At 57.8% G+C, this 12,087-nt stretch overlaps 1 protein-coding gene across 2 annotated transcripts; it reads right to left on the reverse strand.

The window, feature by feature from the left end:
• Window positions 1-635: 635 nt before the first annotated feature.
• On the reverse strand, window positions 636-3,575 carry MFAP2 (microfibril associated protein 2). 2 transcript variants are annotated; one of them, XM_058660787.1, is made up of 8 exons: window positions 3,515-3,575; window positions 2,624-2,707; window positions 2,410-2,436; window positions 2,225-2,320; window positions 2,072-2,116; window positions 1,521-1,608; window positions 1,285-1,358; window positions 636-1,128 (listed from the first exon to the last, which is right to left on the reverse strand). In XM_058660787.1, exons 1-8 carry the CDS (start codon window positions 3,549-3,551, stop codon window positions 1,025-1,027), a joined length of 555 nt encoding a protein of 184 aa, XP_058516770.1. In that variant the 5' UTR covers window positions 3,552-3,575; the 3' UTR covers window positions 636-1,024. The 2 variants fall into 2 exon arrangements, with proteins under 2 accessions (XP_058516770.1, XP_058516769.1); XM_058660786.1 differs by having other exon boundaries at window positions 2,624-2,710.
• Between the last annotated feature and the right edge of the window lie 8,512 nt (window positions 3,576-12,087).

Genomic DNA, 12,087 nt, shown 5'->3' on the forward strand with positions numbered 1-12,087 from the left:
GGAGACACCCCCAGAGTCTTCGGCTAATAGATGGGACTGGTGAGGCTTGGGCCAGGTTATAGTTGACCCTTTCCAAGGCTTCTTGCCCTCCCAACCAGCCCCACCTCTGGATAGAGGCAGGCAGCCCAGGTAGGTGGGGACAAACCAGGCTGAGGGACTAGCAGGGGCTCCTATCCCAGCCCTGGACTAAGCCATCCAGGCTTCACCCTGGTGGTCATATGGGCACATGTCCCACCAGCCAGCCAGGAGGAGCAAGGCTCACCCCGGACCTTGGCGTCCAGCAGCCCCTGTGCCTCCCCTGTGCTGCGGCTCCCAGCTGTGCTCCCCCATACCCTGTGGGTCTCTGCACCTCTGGGCTCACTGTCCCTGGCTGGGGGCTGGGGATATTGTTCACACCAGGGACCTTCAAGGCAGGACTCAGCATACATTGGGGTTCAGAAAAGCATCTCCCTGAATCCTATTTGCCTACAACACCCTGCTCCGCCCTGGGCAGGTCAGAGCTGACCTAGGAACGGGAGGCTGGGATGGCAGAAGTGAGGTCACCCATTCCTCCCATGAACCCCAGGGGTTCATCCAGCGTTGGAGGTCCCTGACTAGCCCTACTCCATGCCCTAGATGAAAAGAGGGACTTCACCTTCTGTAAAAACTTGTCTTTAATTTTGTATAAAACGGAAGTGGCCCATGCCCGGGAGAGGGGTGAGGCACTCCAAGCCATGGTGGCTGGAATGAGTGGCATAGCCACCTTGGGGACTGTCTCTAGTAGGACAGAGAAGGCACTTCTGGGGCCCTCATCTCATGGAGAGGCCAGGGATGCCCCCACCCACCCAGGGAGTGGAGGCTGGGTCAGGGCCAAGGTCAGCAGCTGCGGGAGGGCCCAAGGTGCCCCAGCCACGCCCTGGGGCTGCAGAGCCCTCACCAATGAGGGGAGTAGGAAGGAGAAGGGGTAGGGGAGAAGCACCAGGTCAGGCAGTGCCCAAGGCCGCGGATGCCTGAGGGGTCCGGAGCTCAGGGTGCCTGCTCCACCCTAACAGCTCCCGCAGCTCCTGGCGCAGGAGACGGCCACAGACTGGCACAGGCCACTGCTGGCCATCACGCCGCATTTGGAGAACTTGTCCCGACAAAGGTCCGCTGTTGGGAGGTAGGGAGCAGGAGTGAGGGGACTTGGGGAAAGGGGCCCCCTGCCCCGCTGTTGTGGAGGAGTTCAGGCTCTGGCCGTGGGTCCCAGCACCTAATTGGGGTGCATGCAAGGCAGGTGTGGGGAGGCCCAGGCCGAGACCCTCCTACCTCGAAGGAGCTCCTCATGGGCACACACGGTACGGACACAGATCTCCTTGTTGACAACGTACACCCGGCGCAGACTGCAAGGGCATGGGGCCGGCCCAGGCTTAACCACAGGCAGGCAGGATTCATGCTCCCAGAACCTGGGCTGCTGGGGCTGCTCTGCCTCCACCCACAGCCCATTGCCCCCAGCTCTGGCAGGCGACTGCCCCCACTGCCTGCCTGTGGCCACCTGCATTTACCTGTAGAAGCAGACTTCATTGAGGCACTGTTTGCAAGGCTTGTGGATGGAGTAGAGACGGGTGCAAGGGTATTGCTCCTCCCGGCAGTCTAGGAGACAGGCGGGGTTATGCTAGGTTAAGCTCAACTTGGCCCACCCGAGAACCCCCCATTCCAGGCCCGTGCCAGACAGCAATACCCACACTTGGCTGGGGTGGCATAAAAGGCAGCACTTAGCCAGTCTGGTGCTTCCTGGCTCCACCCAGGCCCTCTAGCCACCAGGAAGCTCTCCATACACTCCCTGCCTCATCCCCCTGCCCTCTTCTCTCCCCCGCTACCAGCTGGAGCCAACTCAGCCAGGTCCACAGTGGGGAAATGGGGGTGACCTCCAGAGCTGCCTGGGAAGGGGTTGGGAGATACCAGCAGAAAGCAGGGGCAAGCCTGCCAGCCCCCCAGCACTCCACATCACCATCAGCAGCCCATGCTCCCCAAGCCGGCAAATCCACCAGGGACGCCTGTGACTACCCCATGTGCTGGGCTGTGCCTTGGTTTCCCCAGCAGTCACAACTCTTACCAAGAGGCCCAGGTTCCGTGGGCTCAGTCTCCCCATTTCCTGGTTCTGTCAGAGAGTGGGCAGCCAAGGGTCACAGAATGAGGTCTGTTCAGGCCATTGCATGGGTTCCCCCTCCCTGAGCTGGGGATGGGCAAGCAGGGACCCAGGACCCACCTGAAGTGGGCACGGGGATGACTTCCTGTTCCACTTGCTGCTGGGACTGGAACTGGAACTGCTCCTCCTCCGAGGGCTGAGGACTTGCCTCTGCAACTGGGGGGACAAGAGGGGTCTGCTGGCTCCTTCCTGGCTCAGACTCCCCACCGTTACCTGGCCCTCACCTCTTGACCCCAGCCCCTTACCCTGATAGTCGTAGTAGTCCGGGCTGTCTGCAGTCAGAGAACAAGGCACAATTGGTGACAGGCCCCAGTTCCAGGGGCAGGCTGAGCCAGGACCCAACCCCTGGGCACTGCAAGCATCCAGCCCCACCGGTCCCTGGCAGAGCCCTGCCCAGCCAGGGATCCAGGCCTGGAAGGCACAGGCAGGGTGAGGGGTCATCCGGGGAATAGCGCTTACCGATCTGGTCACCATAGTGGGGGTACTGCACGTGCTCCGGGAACGGCAGCGGGTCTAAGTCATACTGGCCCTGAGCCAGCAGGCCTGCTGAAGGAGGCAAGTGTGGGGGAATGCTCCCAGGAGGGACAAACAAGGTCCCCAAGGTGCTTCCAAGGAGAGGGGTGGTCTTTTACTCCCTGGAGCAGAGGACCCCACTCCTAGGCCCCCAGGTTCACGAGATCCAACATCCTGCCTGCATTAGACAAGCCCTGGCACAGGCTGTCCTAGACCAATCTTCCTGTGCCTGGACTCCTACCTGCCTCCCAGGACCTTTGCACAAGATGTGGGAGGTGGGCGAGGCTTAGACACCAGGCTGGCTTTTTGAACTTCAGGTCTCACCTTGGACTGTAGCTCTGCCCTCAGCCCACCCACCCCAGCACCATGTCTGCCTGATTCTTCCTTTGTCCACACACAGGATGGGTGGAGTTGTAAGCACTTCATTCTGTCTGGGACCCCAGTTTAGAACTTCCCTGGTCAGTCCAGCCCCCTCAAAAGGTGAGACAACAGAGAGAGCAGCAGGGCCCCAAGTGGGTGCAGAACCCAGCTTTCGGACTCTGGGCACCCTCCTGAGAGGGAAGTGGGAGGGCAAGCCTAGGTTCTGGTGCCTGCCCCCCTTCCAGAATCCCCAAGCCCCTGCCCGCTGCTGTGGAAGGCTGGATGGGGGGAAGGGCCAGGAGATTCTTCTAGACCCTAGGAGGCCTGAGTCAGTGCAGTGTGGTGGTGGTGCAGGCAGGCCAGAGGCCCTAGGAGCTGGAGGTGGGGAGCTGGAGGTGGGGGGCTGGGAGGTGGGGGGCTGGGAGGTGGACTTAGGCACTAGGGCAAGATAGAAGCTCAGGGTGGACCACGCCTTACCAGGCAGCAAGAGCAGGATGAGGTGGGCAGCTCTCATGGTCAGAGTGGGCAGGCCGGGGGGAATCAGGCAGCTGGAAGGAGAGAAGCACAGACTGCACCCCAGGGTCGGGAGCCCAGGCTTGCGGAGCCTGCTCTGCACCTCTTGCAGAAGTAGCCAGGCCTTGGGGCGCCTGGCAGGGTGTTGGCTCACGGGGTCCAGGCCCTCCAGGCTGGCAGCATGGCTGATGTTCCATAAAGATCTGTCTGTTTATTTGACAGTAAAAAGTAGGGCAGTGGGGGAATCTTTCATCGATTGGGTCACTCCCTGCAACAGTGATGCCTGGGCCAGGCTGAAGCCAGAAGCCAGAAGCTTCTCTGGGTCTCCCACACGGGTACAGGGCCTCAAGGACTTGGGCCATCCTCCACTTCTTTCCCAGGCCACAGTGAGGGAGCTGGATGAGAAGTGGAGCAGCTGGAATTCTAACCAATGCCCAGAGGGGAAGCCACAAGTGGCTTGACCCACTGCACCACAACACTGGCCTTTACATAGTTGATCCTGACCCTGAACAGGCCTCTCAGTTCTCTCGGGGGGGGGGGGGCATCTCTAACACCCTCCATCTCCCCCAAGCCTTGTTTCTCACATCCATGCCTGTATCCCTGGCATAGCTGTGGTGCCCAGTGTGCTGCCTTGTCCCCAGGCACATCCTTGGGCCATCAGCCTTGCCCAGCCAACACCACAGCCTGGACTCAGCAGCGCCTGCCAAGCCCACCACCTGCTTCCAATTAGTCCCCAGGCCCCGAGCATCTCACTGGGCAGGAAACCGTGTGCACAGAGGGGCCCCCGGCGCAGCCAGGGCTGGGCTGGGCAGGACTCCAGGCCCCCAGAGGACTCCTCTGTTGCCAGGCCTCCACGCTTCCCAGACCTGGCAGGCTACATCCCCGACTCAGGCACGAGACCCAAGTCTGTCTGTCTGCAGCAGCAGACAACCCCACACCAGGGCTGGAGCCTGCACAGATCCTCTGGCCCCAGAGAGGGCTGTGACATCACCAGCCAGGGGCACTGCACCCCCTGGCAGGGTGTGACAAGTGTGGGGCATGTGTGAGTTCTGGGGAGGCCCGGTCCCTGGCTTTCACCAGGCCTGGGCATCCAGTCTCCTGTCTCGGCCCCAGCAGCAGACTTGCTGGAGCCCCTGTGGGGCTCCATGGGATGAAGCCTCAGAGTGTGAGTGTGTGTGTACTTGTGTTTGAGTGGATGTATGTGTGGGTGTATATGTGTGTGTGCCTGTATATATACACTTTTGTGAAAATGTGTGTGTGCTTGTGTATGTTAAGTGTGTGCATTTGTATGGGCATGAGTGTGTGATGTGTGTTCATGTGTGTATGTAATGTGTGTGGCATGTGTGAAAATATTTGTGAGCATGTGTATGTATGTGTGTTGGCTCATCTGTCCAGGAGGGTCCCCTCCCTGCCCCAGCACCGGAAGTTCTTGCAGCCAGTGGCCTGGAAGCCGTTATTCTATTCTCTGAGGTTGGAGCTGTGGGGAGGACCCTGCAGAAGCAGGGCATTTTGGCTCTCAGTCCTGGGGCTCCGGGCTCAGCCACCAAGGCCTGCCGGCCGGCCATAAACAACAACCCTACCCTGAAAACCCTACCCCTGCCTGCAGCCTGGAGAGGACAGGGTTGGGGGGCAGCTTGAGCTGTCACTTCTCAGGAGCTGCTGAGTGGGGGTTAGGGAGGTCTTCCAGGCTGGGGGTTGGGGTGCTCTCCGTCCCCCTGAAGACCCTGTGGCCAGACCAGGGATAAAGTGAGCCCCTGGCGAAGAGTGGGCTGCAAGAGTCGGTCAGCCACCTAGCAGTGGGAAGGTTAGGGTCCACCCACGGGGGGGACAGGAGAGTCCAGGAGCTGCCCCACCCCCACTGGGCCCCTCTCCGCGGCGTCCTGGAGGAGGAGGCCCGCGCGGGCTGGGCGGGGGCGCCGGGGAAGGCAGATGTGTAGGCGGCCGCACAGCTGGGAACAATCAGCCGCTACCCGCGCCCCTCCGCCCCGCACATTCCCGCTTGCTTGGGAGAACAAAGCCGCCCCCTCCGTCCCCCCGACGACTCCAGCGCGGGCTCCCCCGATCTCCGGGCTGGGCGCCCTCCAGGTGCCCCCTTCACATCTGCTCCGATGGCCCCGCGATCAGGGTCCGGCAGCCGCCCCGGCCCTCGGGGAGACCCCTCGACGTCCCGGCCCGATCTCCGAGCCCCCCAAGCGCCAGGCCCGCACCTACCTGTCCGGGTCGCTCCGCCACCCTCTCCGAGTCCTCCACGGAGCCGCCCCTGGGCCCGCTCCGAGCCCCCCTCCGGGCCCCCGACGGGCCGGCGCCCGCCCTCCAGCGCCAGAGCCGCTGGGTCCTAACGCGAGGCGCAGCCTGGGCTACCAAGCCGCCCCTCGGGCTTCAGCCTGGTACAGTGGGGGTTGGAACCCTAGGGAGTTGTGCCCAAGGGGTTCCCCTCCCTCCCAAACACGCGGCGCTTGGTCTGGCCTGCAGGGATGGCCCAGGTGGCCCTTAACCCTTTGAGCCTGGAGAAAGAGAATAGGGGCCAGGGTAGGGTCCATGGGCTAGCGATGAGGCCTGTGCCCCTCTAGCCTCTGGCATCTTCACATTCAGGCCAGGGGCGACACTGCCTCCGGGGTCTGCTAGCCCAGTACCCCTCATCCCCCCTACACTGTCCCCACTTCAGACAAGGTTTGGAGTACATCTACCACCAACTCTGTGGCCACAGGTTACAGGGAGGCTGATGTTGCCAAGGTACAGCAAATCCCATCAACCAGGCCCCGGGTAGGTGCTTGGCTAGCTCTGTGGCATAGTGGGTGAAACCATCATCTATATAATACATTCCGTGTGGGTGCACGTTCATGTCGTGGCTGCTCCATTTCTGATTCAGCTCCCTGCTAATGCATCTGGGAAAGCAGAAGATGACTTTAGTGCGTGGGCTCCTGCATCCATGAGGAGGGCGTGGAGGAAACTCCTGGCTCCTAGCTTAAGCCTGGCTCATTCTTGGTAATTGTGGCCACTTGCAGGATAAACCAGTGAATAGAAGATCCTCTTTCTCTGCCCCTCCCTCTTGTAACTCTTTTTTTTTAAAAAATTTGCTTGGCATACTGGCATCCCAAATTGTGTTTGAGTCCTGGCTCTGCCCTTGAGTGGGAAGATTCCCGTCTTCCTACTAATGTGTGCACCCTGGGGGACAGGCGGTGTCGGCTCCAATGCATGGGTCCCTGCCACCTGCATGGGAGACCCAGATAGAGCCCCTGGCTCTGGTAGGCATTTGGGGAGTAGCCCATGAGATGGGAGAATTCTTTTGTCTTTATCTGCCTCTCGAATAATCATTTCATTTATTTATTTTTAAAGATTTATTCATTTTATTACAGCCAGATATACACAGAGAGGAGAGACAGAGAGGAAGATCTTCCGTCCGATGATTCACTCCCCAAGTGAGCCACAGCGGGCCAATGCGCGCCGATCCGAAGCCGGGAACCAGGAACCTCTTCCGGGTCTCCCACGCGGGTGCAGGGTCCCAATGCATTGGGCCATCCTCGACTGCTTTCCCAGGCCACAAGCAGGGAGCTGGATGGGAAGTGGAGCTTCCGGGATTAGAACCGGCGCCCATATGGGATCCCGGGGCTTTCAAGGCGAGGACTTTAGCCGCTAGGCCACGCTGCCGGGCCCATCGAATAATCATTTTAAAACAAAGAAAATCAGAAAAGCAAAAGCTGTACCCCTGTGCAAGTCCACCTCTTGCCAGCCTTGGTCAGGCCCTGGCAGGGGTGGCCCCCCTACCCTCCAGCCCACCTTCTGAGCCTGTCACATTCACTTCCTTTGCTAGCTTGCTGCTGTGCCCACTGGAGTGTGAGCCGCCAGCGTCTTGCCTGGGCACCAGGGGCCATCACCCTGGGCCTCCCCTACTCTAGTCAGAGCCCAATTCCACTCTGAACCTGCCACTGACTTCCCTAGTGCTTTCTTTTTCTTTTTTTTTTATGTATATTTTTTACAATCTTTACATAATTAATTAGGGTAAAAAGGTTCAAGGGCTACAGGAAAGCATGTAAGACTATTATTACCATATTGTTTCCTTCATGTATCTGAGGTAAAGGGGGATATTAAGGGAGAAGCCCCACCCAGTCTCCCACCCACCCCAGGTTCCTGATGTGGGGCATGATCCAAGGGTCTTGCTCAAGTGGTTTTGACAGTATATGAATTGCTGCCAATCTCACCACTCCAAGCCACGATGAGGTCGTTGAAGAATCCACTGATTGACATAGTCCATCATAGAGTCTCCATTTGCCCAGTTTTTCACTGCCAACATATGGCTGAAGTGGCTGATTGACTTGTTCTGTCCTCTGTCTTTTCATGGTTAGGGTTCTGAGTCCGGCAGTTCGATTGGGGAGATCCCCAAAGAAATTCTGAGGTGTTCTCAGACCAGATTCTTGTATGTACTAGCTAACACAGGGCCCAGCACAGTCCATTGCCCCAATCAGTTGGTGGTTGCAATTGCTGGGTTGGTTCTGTTTCCATCCCTGTCTTCCACTGGAACCAATAGGTGTTGCAGTCCAGCCTGATTCTGCCCAGCACACGCTTGGCCCTCACATAAACCAGTGGGAGCTGCAGCCTAGTCCGAGCGACCCACAATAACCCCCAACAGGTCTACCCCCTACCCTGGTTTGCCAGTATGTGTGGCAGACTAGTCCAGTCTGTCCCACATCCAATTTGGCTCTTATACATGTCAATGGGTATTAAAGCTTAGTTCCATCTAACCAGCTCAACTATCTAGTCTTCACAGATGTTGTTGGGTGTCTCTCTGTCTAGCCACCCCAGCCCCTGTCCTAGTTTTCCTGCCCTTCCGTGGAGGGTGGTAACCCAAGAGGGAGGAGCCCACTATTTCCCTCTCAGGCCACTCCCACTCTCAGATTATGCACTCTCCAGGTGGTTCTGTGGTTTAACTTGACAGAATTAGCCCCCAGTGCCAGCTTCTGCCAGTTGATGCTGTGGCTAAGCCCAAACAACCCTCACCCACTCTAACTGTAGATTGCACCAATAGGAATAATCGGCCCAGCCTGGTTTTTCCCTGATCTGGTCCACATGAGGTGCACAGGTGTTGTAGCCCTGCTTAGTCTGGTCTGCCCCCATCCCAACTCACGCTCTCCAGTGGGAGTAGTTGTCCAGCAAGGGAACCACCCCTTATTCCCCTGCCGGCTCCACCCCATCCCTTTCTGGTTCTCACACGTGCTATTGGGCACTGTGGTCACATCCGGTACAGGTAACCTCACCTTGGCATTCCATATTGTGCACTGGATTTTGTCGCAACCAAACCTGGCTCGACCCACACTCCGTTCCGGTGCTCAGATTCACCAGTGGATGACGTGAACTGATTCAGCCTGGTCTGCCCCCAACCCATGCCAAATGTAGGCCAGTGGGAAACTTTCCATGGCCTGTTCTGGGCTGTTTCCTATCATGCTTCTTGCGCTTACCTGCTGGGTCTGTGTCCTGCCAGAAGAGTTGCCCAGGCTCCTGCATCAGAACCTCTCCCAATGCCAGATTTCAAGCATACCAGGGGGTCCATGAGCCAGCCCTATTCAGTTCACCTCCTGTCCTAGCAGGAACAGTGGCTTTTCCTGACTGGCCTTCAACCCAATCTGGTTCTTACTGTTGGATATTTCAGCCCAGCCACAGCTCGTCCATACCCACATATGGCTCACATATGGCTCAGTAGGGGTTGAGACCCAGCCTAGTCTGTCCCACATTTACCCTGGTCCTCCAGAACACCAGATGGTGTTGCAGTCTGGCCCAGCTTGGTATGTCCAGTCCCAGTCCACACTTGTGCCAAGGGAGACTACAGCTGTATCCTGATCAGAACGCAGCCCCAATTCCAGCCCACACATTCCTTGGTGGGAACTTCAACTCAGCTGGGGTGTCCCCTTAACTCCCCATCCAGGCCTGTTCCCAGCCAGTGTTCAGCATGCCAGTGGTTGCTCTGACTCAGCTTGGCACAGCCTCTCACCTGTCCCAACCCCTGCCTTAGACACTGTGGCTTAGCGTCCCTGGCACATGCAGACCAATAGGTGCAAGAACCTAGCTCGGCATAACCTGTGCTCCATCCTGGTTTCTAGTTTTGCTTGTGGGCTAAGGTTTGCTCAGACCTGCATGGTCCACTCTGTTCCATTACCAATTCACACATTGGCCAGCTGTTGGAGCTACTTTGCCCAGCTTGTCCGACCCCCAGGTCTGGACCACATGTTCACCAGCGGGAGCTATGACTTGCCAGGGGAGTTTCCCAAGTTCCTCCACTTGATCCACTCCCAGACCCAGTTCTCATACATGCCATTGGGTTTTATGCCAGTTTCTGGAGTAGTCTGGCCTTCCATTTGGCCTTGTATGAGCTGGTAAACGTTTCAGCCTGGACCACCCCACACCCTATTCAGGATGCACATTCAGGTGCTGCTGCCTTGACCAGTCCAGACTGTTGTGGGTTCCTTTACCTATGATTGATGGCAGGTTCCTTGGTCACACCTAGTTTAGTCCATCACCACCCCAACTCTTGAGTTAACCAGTGGGGCTAGTATTTCTTTTTTTTTTTTTGAAAGATTTATTCATTTTATTACAGCCAGATATACACAGAGAGGAGAGACAGAGAGGAAGATCTTCCATCCGATGATTCACTCCCCAAGTGAGCCGCAACGGGCCTATGCGCGCTGATCCGAAGCCGGGAACCTGGAACCTCTTCCAGGTCTCCCACGCGGGTGCAGTGTCCCAATGCATTGGGCCGTCCTCGACTGCTTTCCCAGGCCACAAGCAGGGAGCTGGATGGGAAGTGGAGCTGCCGGGATTAGAACCGGCGTCCATATGGGATCCCGGGGCTTTCAAGGCGAGGACTTTAGCCGCTAGGCCACGCTGCAGGGCCCGGGGCTAGAATTTCCACAGGGTTTGGCCCACATATCCCCCACAGAATCTATTCCCAGATATGGTTTTCTTGAGTGCTAGTTAATGTCATGACCCTGCCTAATGTGACCCATCTTCTGATCCATCATCATGTCAAGTAATAGGATATCCTGCTGGACAAGCCCTGAGTTTTAGGTTTTGCATGGATTGGTGTTCGGTAGTCAGCATTGTTCAGTGATTACAAGTTCTTCAAAGGAAAAGTTACTCTGTCACTGGTAATCTTTAGGATTGATTTACATCCCAGAAGCACAGTGGGTTCAACATCGAGCTAACTAAGCAGCAATTCAAAGAACCCAAACCCCAGAGCTCACTGCCAGGTGGCCAGCAGGTAGAGCCTGGTGCCAAATGGCACACTGGCCTCCCAGGGACAGCTCTCCTAGTGCACTCAGTGGCTGAAGTCAGGGATCCGAGCATGGAGACGTCCCGGCCTGGCATCCACCAGCAGCCAGCAGCCGGCAGGCTGCCGGAAAGTTTCAAGGTCCAAGGTCCAAGGTCGTGCCCCTCCCCAATCCCATTCACTGATCAATGATGGCGGAGGATGGCCCCCGGGCCCGCCCAGCTCCAGAGACTTCACCCCTTGGTGTACTCACCCCGAAGGGAGCAGCCTCTGGAGCCCAGACAACCCCGGGGAAAGGCAGCTTTACAAAAAGGAGAGATGAAGAAAAAGATGTGTCTTGTCTACTGTTTAATTCCCTGATGGCCACAATGGCCACAGCCAGGAGCCAGGAGCTGCTTCTGGGTCTCACATGTGGGTGCAGGGTCCCAAGGCTTTGAGTCGTCTTCCACTGCTTTCCCAGACCACAGGCAGGGAGCTGGATGGGAAATGTAGCAGATGGGACATGAATCGGCACTCATATGGGATTCTGGTGCTTACAAAGTGAGGATTAGTCAACGGAGCCATTGCACCACCACTCCTCCCCTTCCCTCCAGCCCCTTCCAATCCCTGCTCAGTGCTTTGGATTAGAGCTAAGCATTCCCCGACCCGGCCTCTCCTGCCATCCTGTCTTCGCTGTTACTTCACTGTTATTCCTCCTCCTGCTGCCACGGGGCCTTGGCTCAAGCCTCTCCTCCAAAAGGGTACCTGGCACCCTTTTCTCCCTGGGGCTTCCCTGCTCACAGTTGTCTTGTTGCCATGTTGTTGTGTCTGTGGCCATTTTGGTGTTGACCCTCACCCCCTACGGGCCCACAGGCCACAAAGCAGGGCTCAGGGCAGCATATGGGGACGAAGGAATGAACTATGCATTTCTCCTGGGACAATAGACTGGCAGTGGGAAGAGGGGCTTGCAGGTGCCTGAGGGGCTGCAGGCTCGGCGGATGCTCCTGGCTGTAGCCCCTGACTTAGCTCCGGGCCTGCCCTGGACTGTGATTCCCTTACTTGAGACATGGGTCCCAGAGGCCTCTTCTCCAGTGTTGGTGGCTGAGGGAGGAGTCCTGTGTCTCCTGCAGGGGCTTTTGTCACCAGGAACAGCCTTCTGGCCCCAGAAGCCCCTCAGTGCTGCCAGGCACCAATCCTCAAGTGAAGAGAGGAAGCAGCCAGGTTCACAGTGCTGTTCCCTACACTTGATCAAAGGTGGAAACTGAGGCCCAAGGCTTGCAGCCCCTGTCCTGGCCTCACA

The sequence above is a fragment of the Ochotona princeps genome, chromosome 2 (genome assembly GCF_030435755.1).
Source record: "Ochotona princeps isolate mOchPri1 chromosome 2, mOchPri1.hap1, whole genome shotgun sequence".
Taxonomy (NCBI): Eukaryota; Metazoa; Chordata; class Mammalia; order Lagomorpha; family Ochotonidae; genus Ochotona; species Ochotona princeps.

Excerpts from the sequence above, each read along its gene's own strand:
- MFAP2 (XM_058660786.1), bottom strand. The coding sequence starts at position 3,551 with ATGAGAGCTGCCCACCTCATCCTGCTCTTGCTGCCTG. Across the intron at positions 2,117-2,224 it reads CATCCCCGTGCCCACTTCAG|AACCAGGAAATGGGGAGACT; the intron begins GTGGGTCCTGGG and ends ACTCTCTGACAG. Across the intron at positions 1,609-2,071 it reads CACGGAACCTGGGCCTCTTG|ACTGCCGGGAGGAGCAATAC; the intron begins GTAAGAGTTGTG and ends CCTGTCTCCTAG.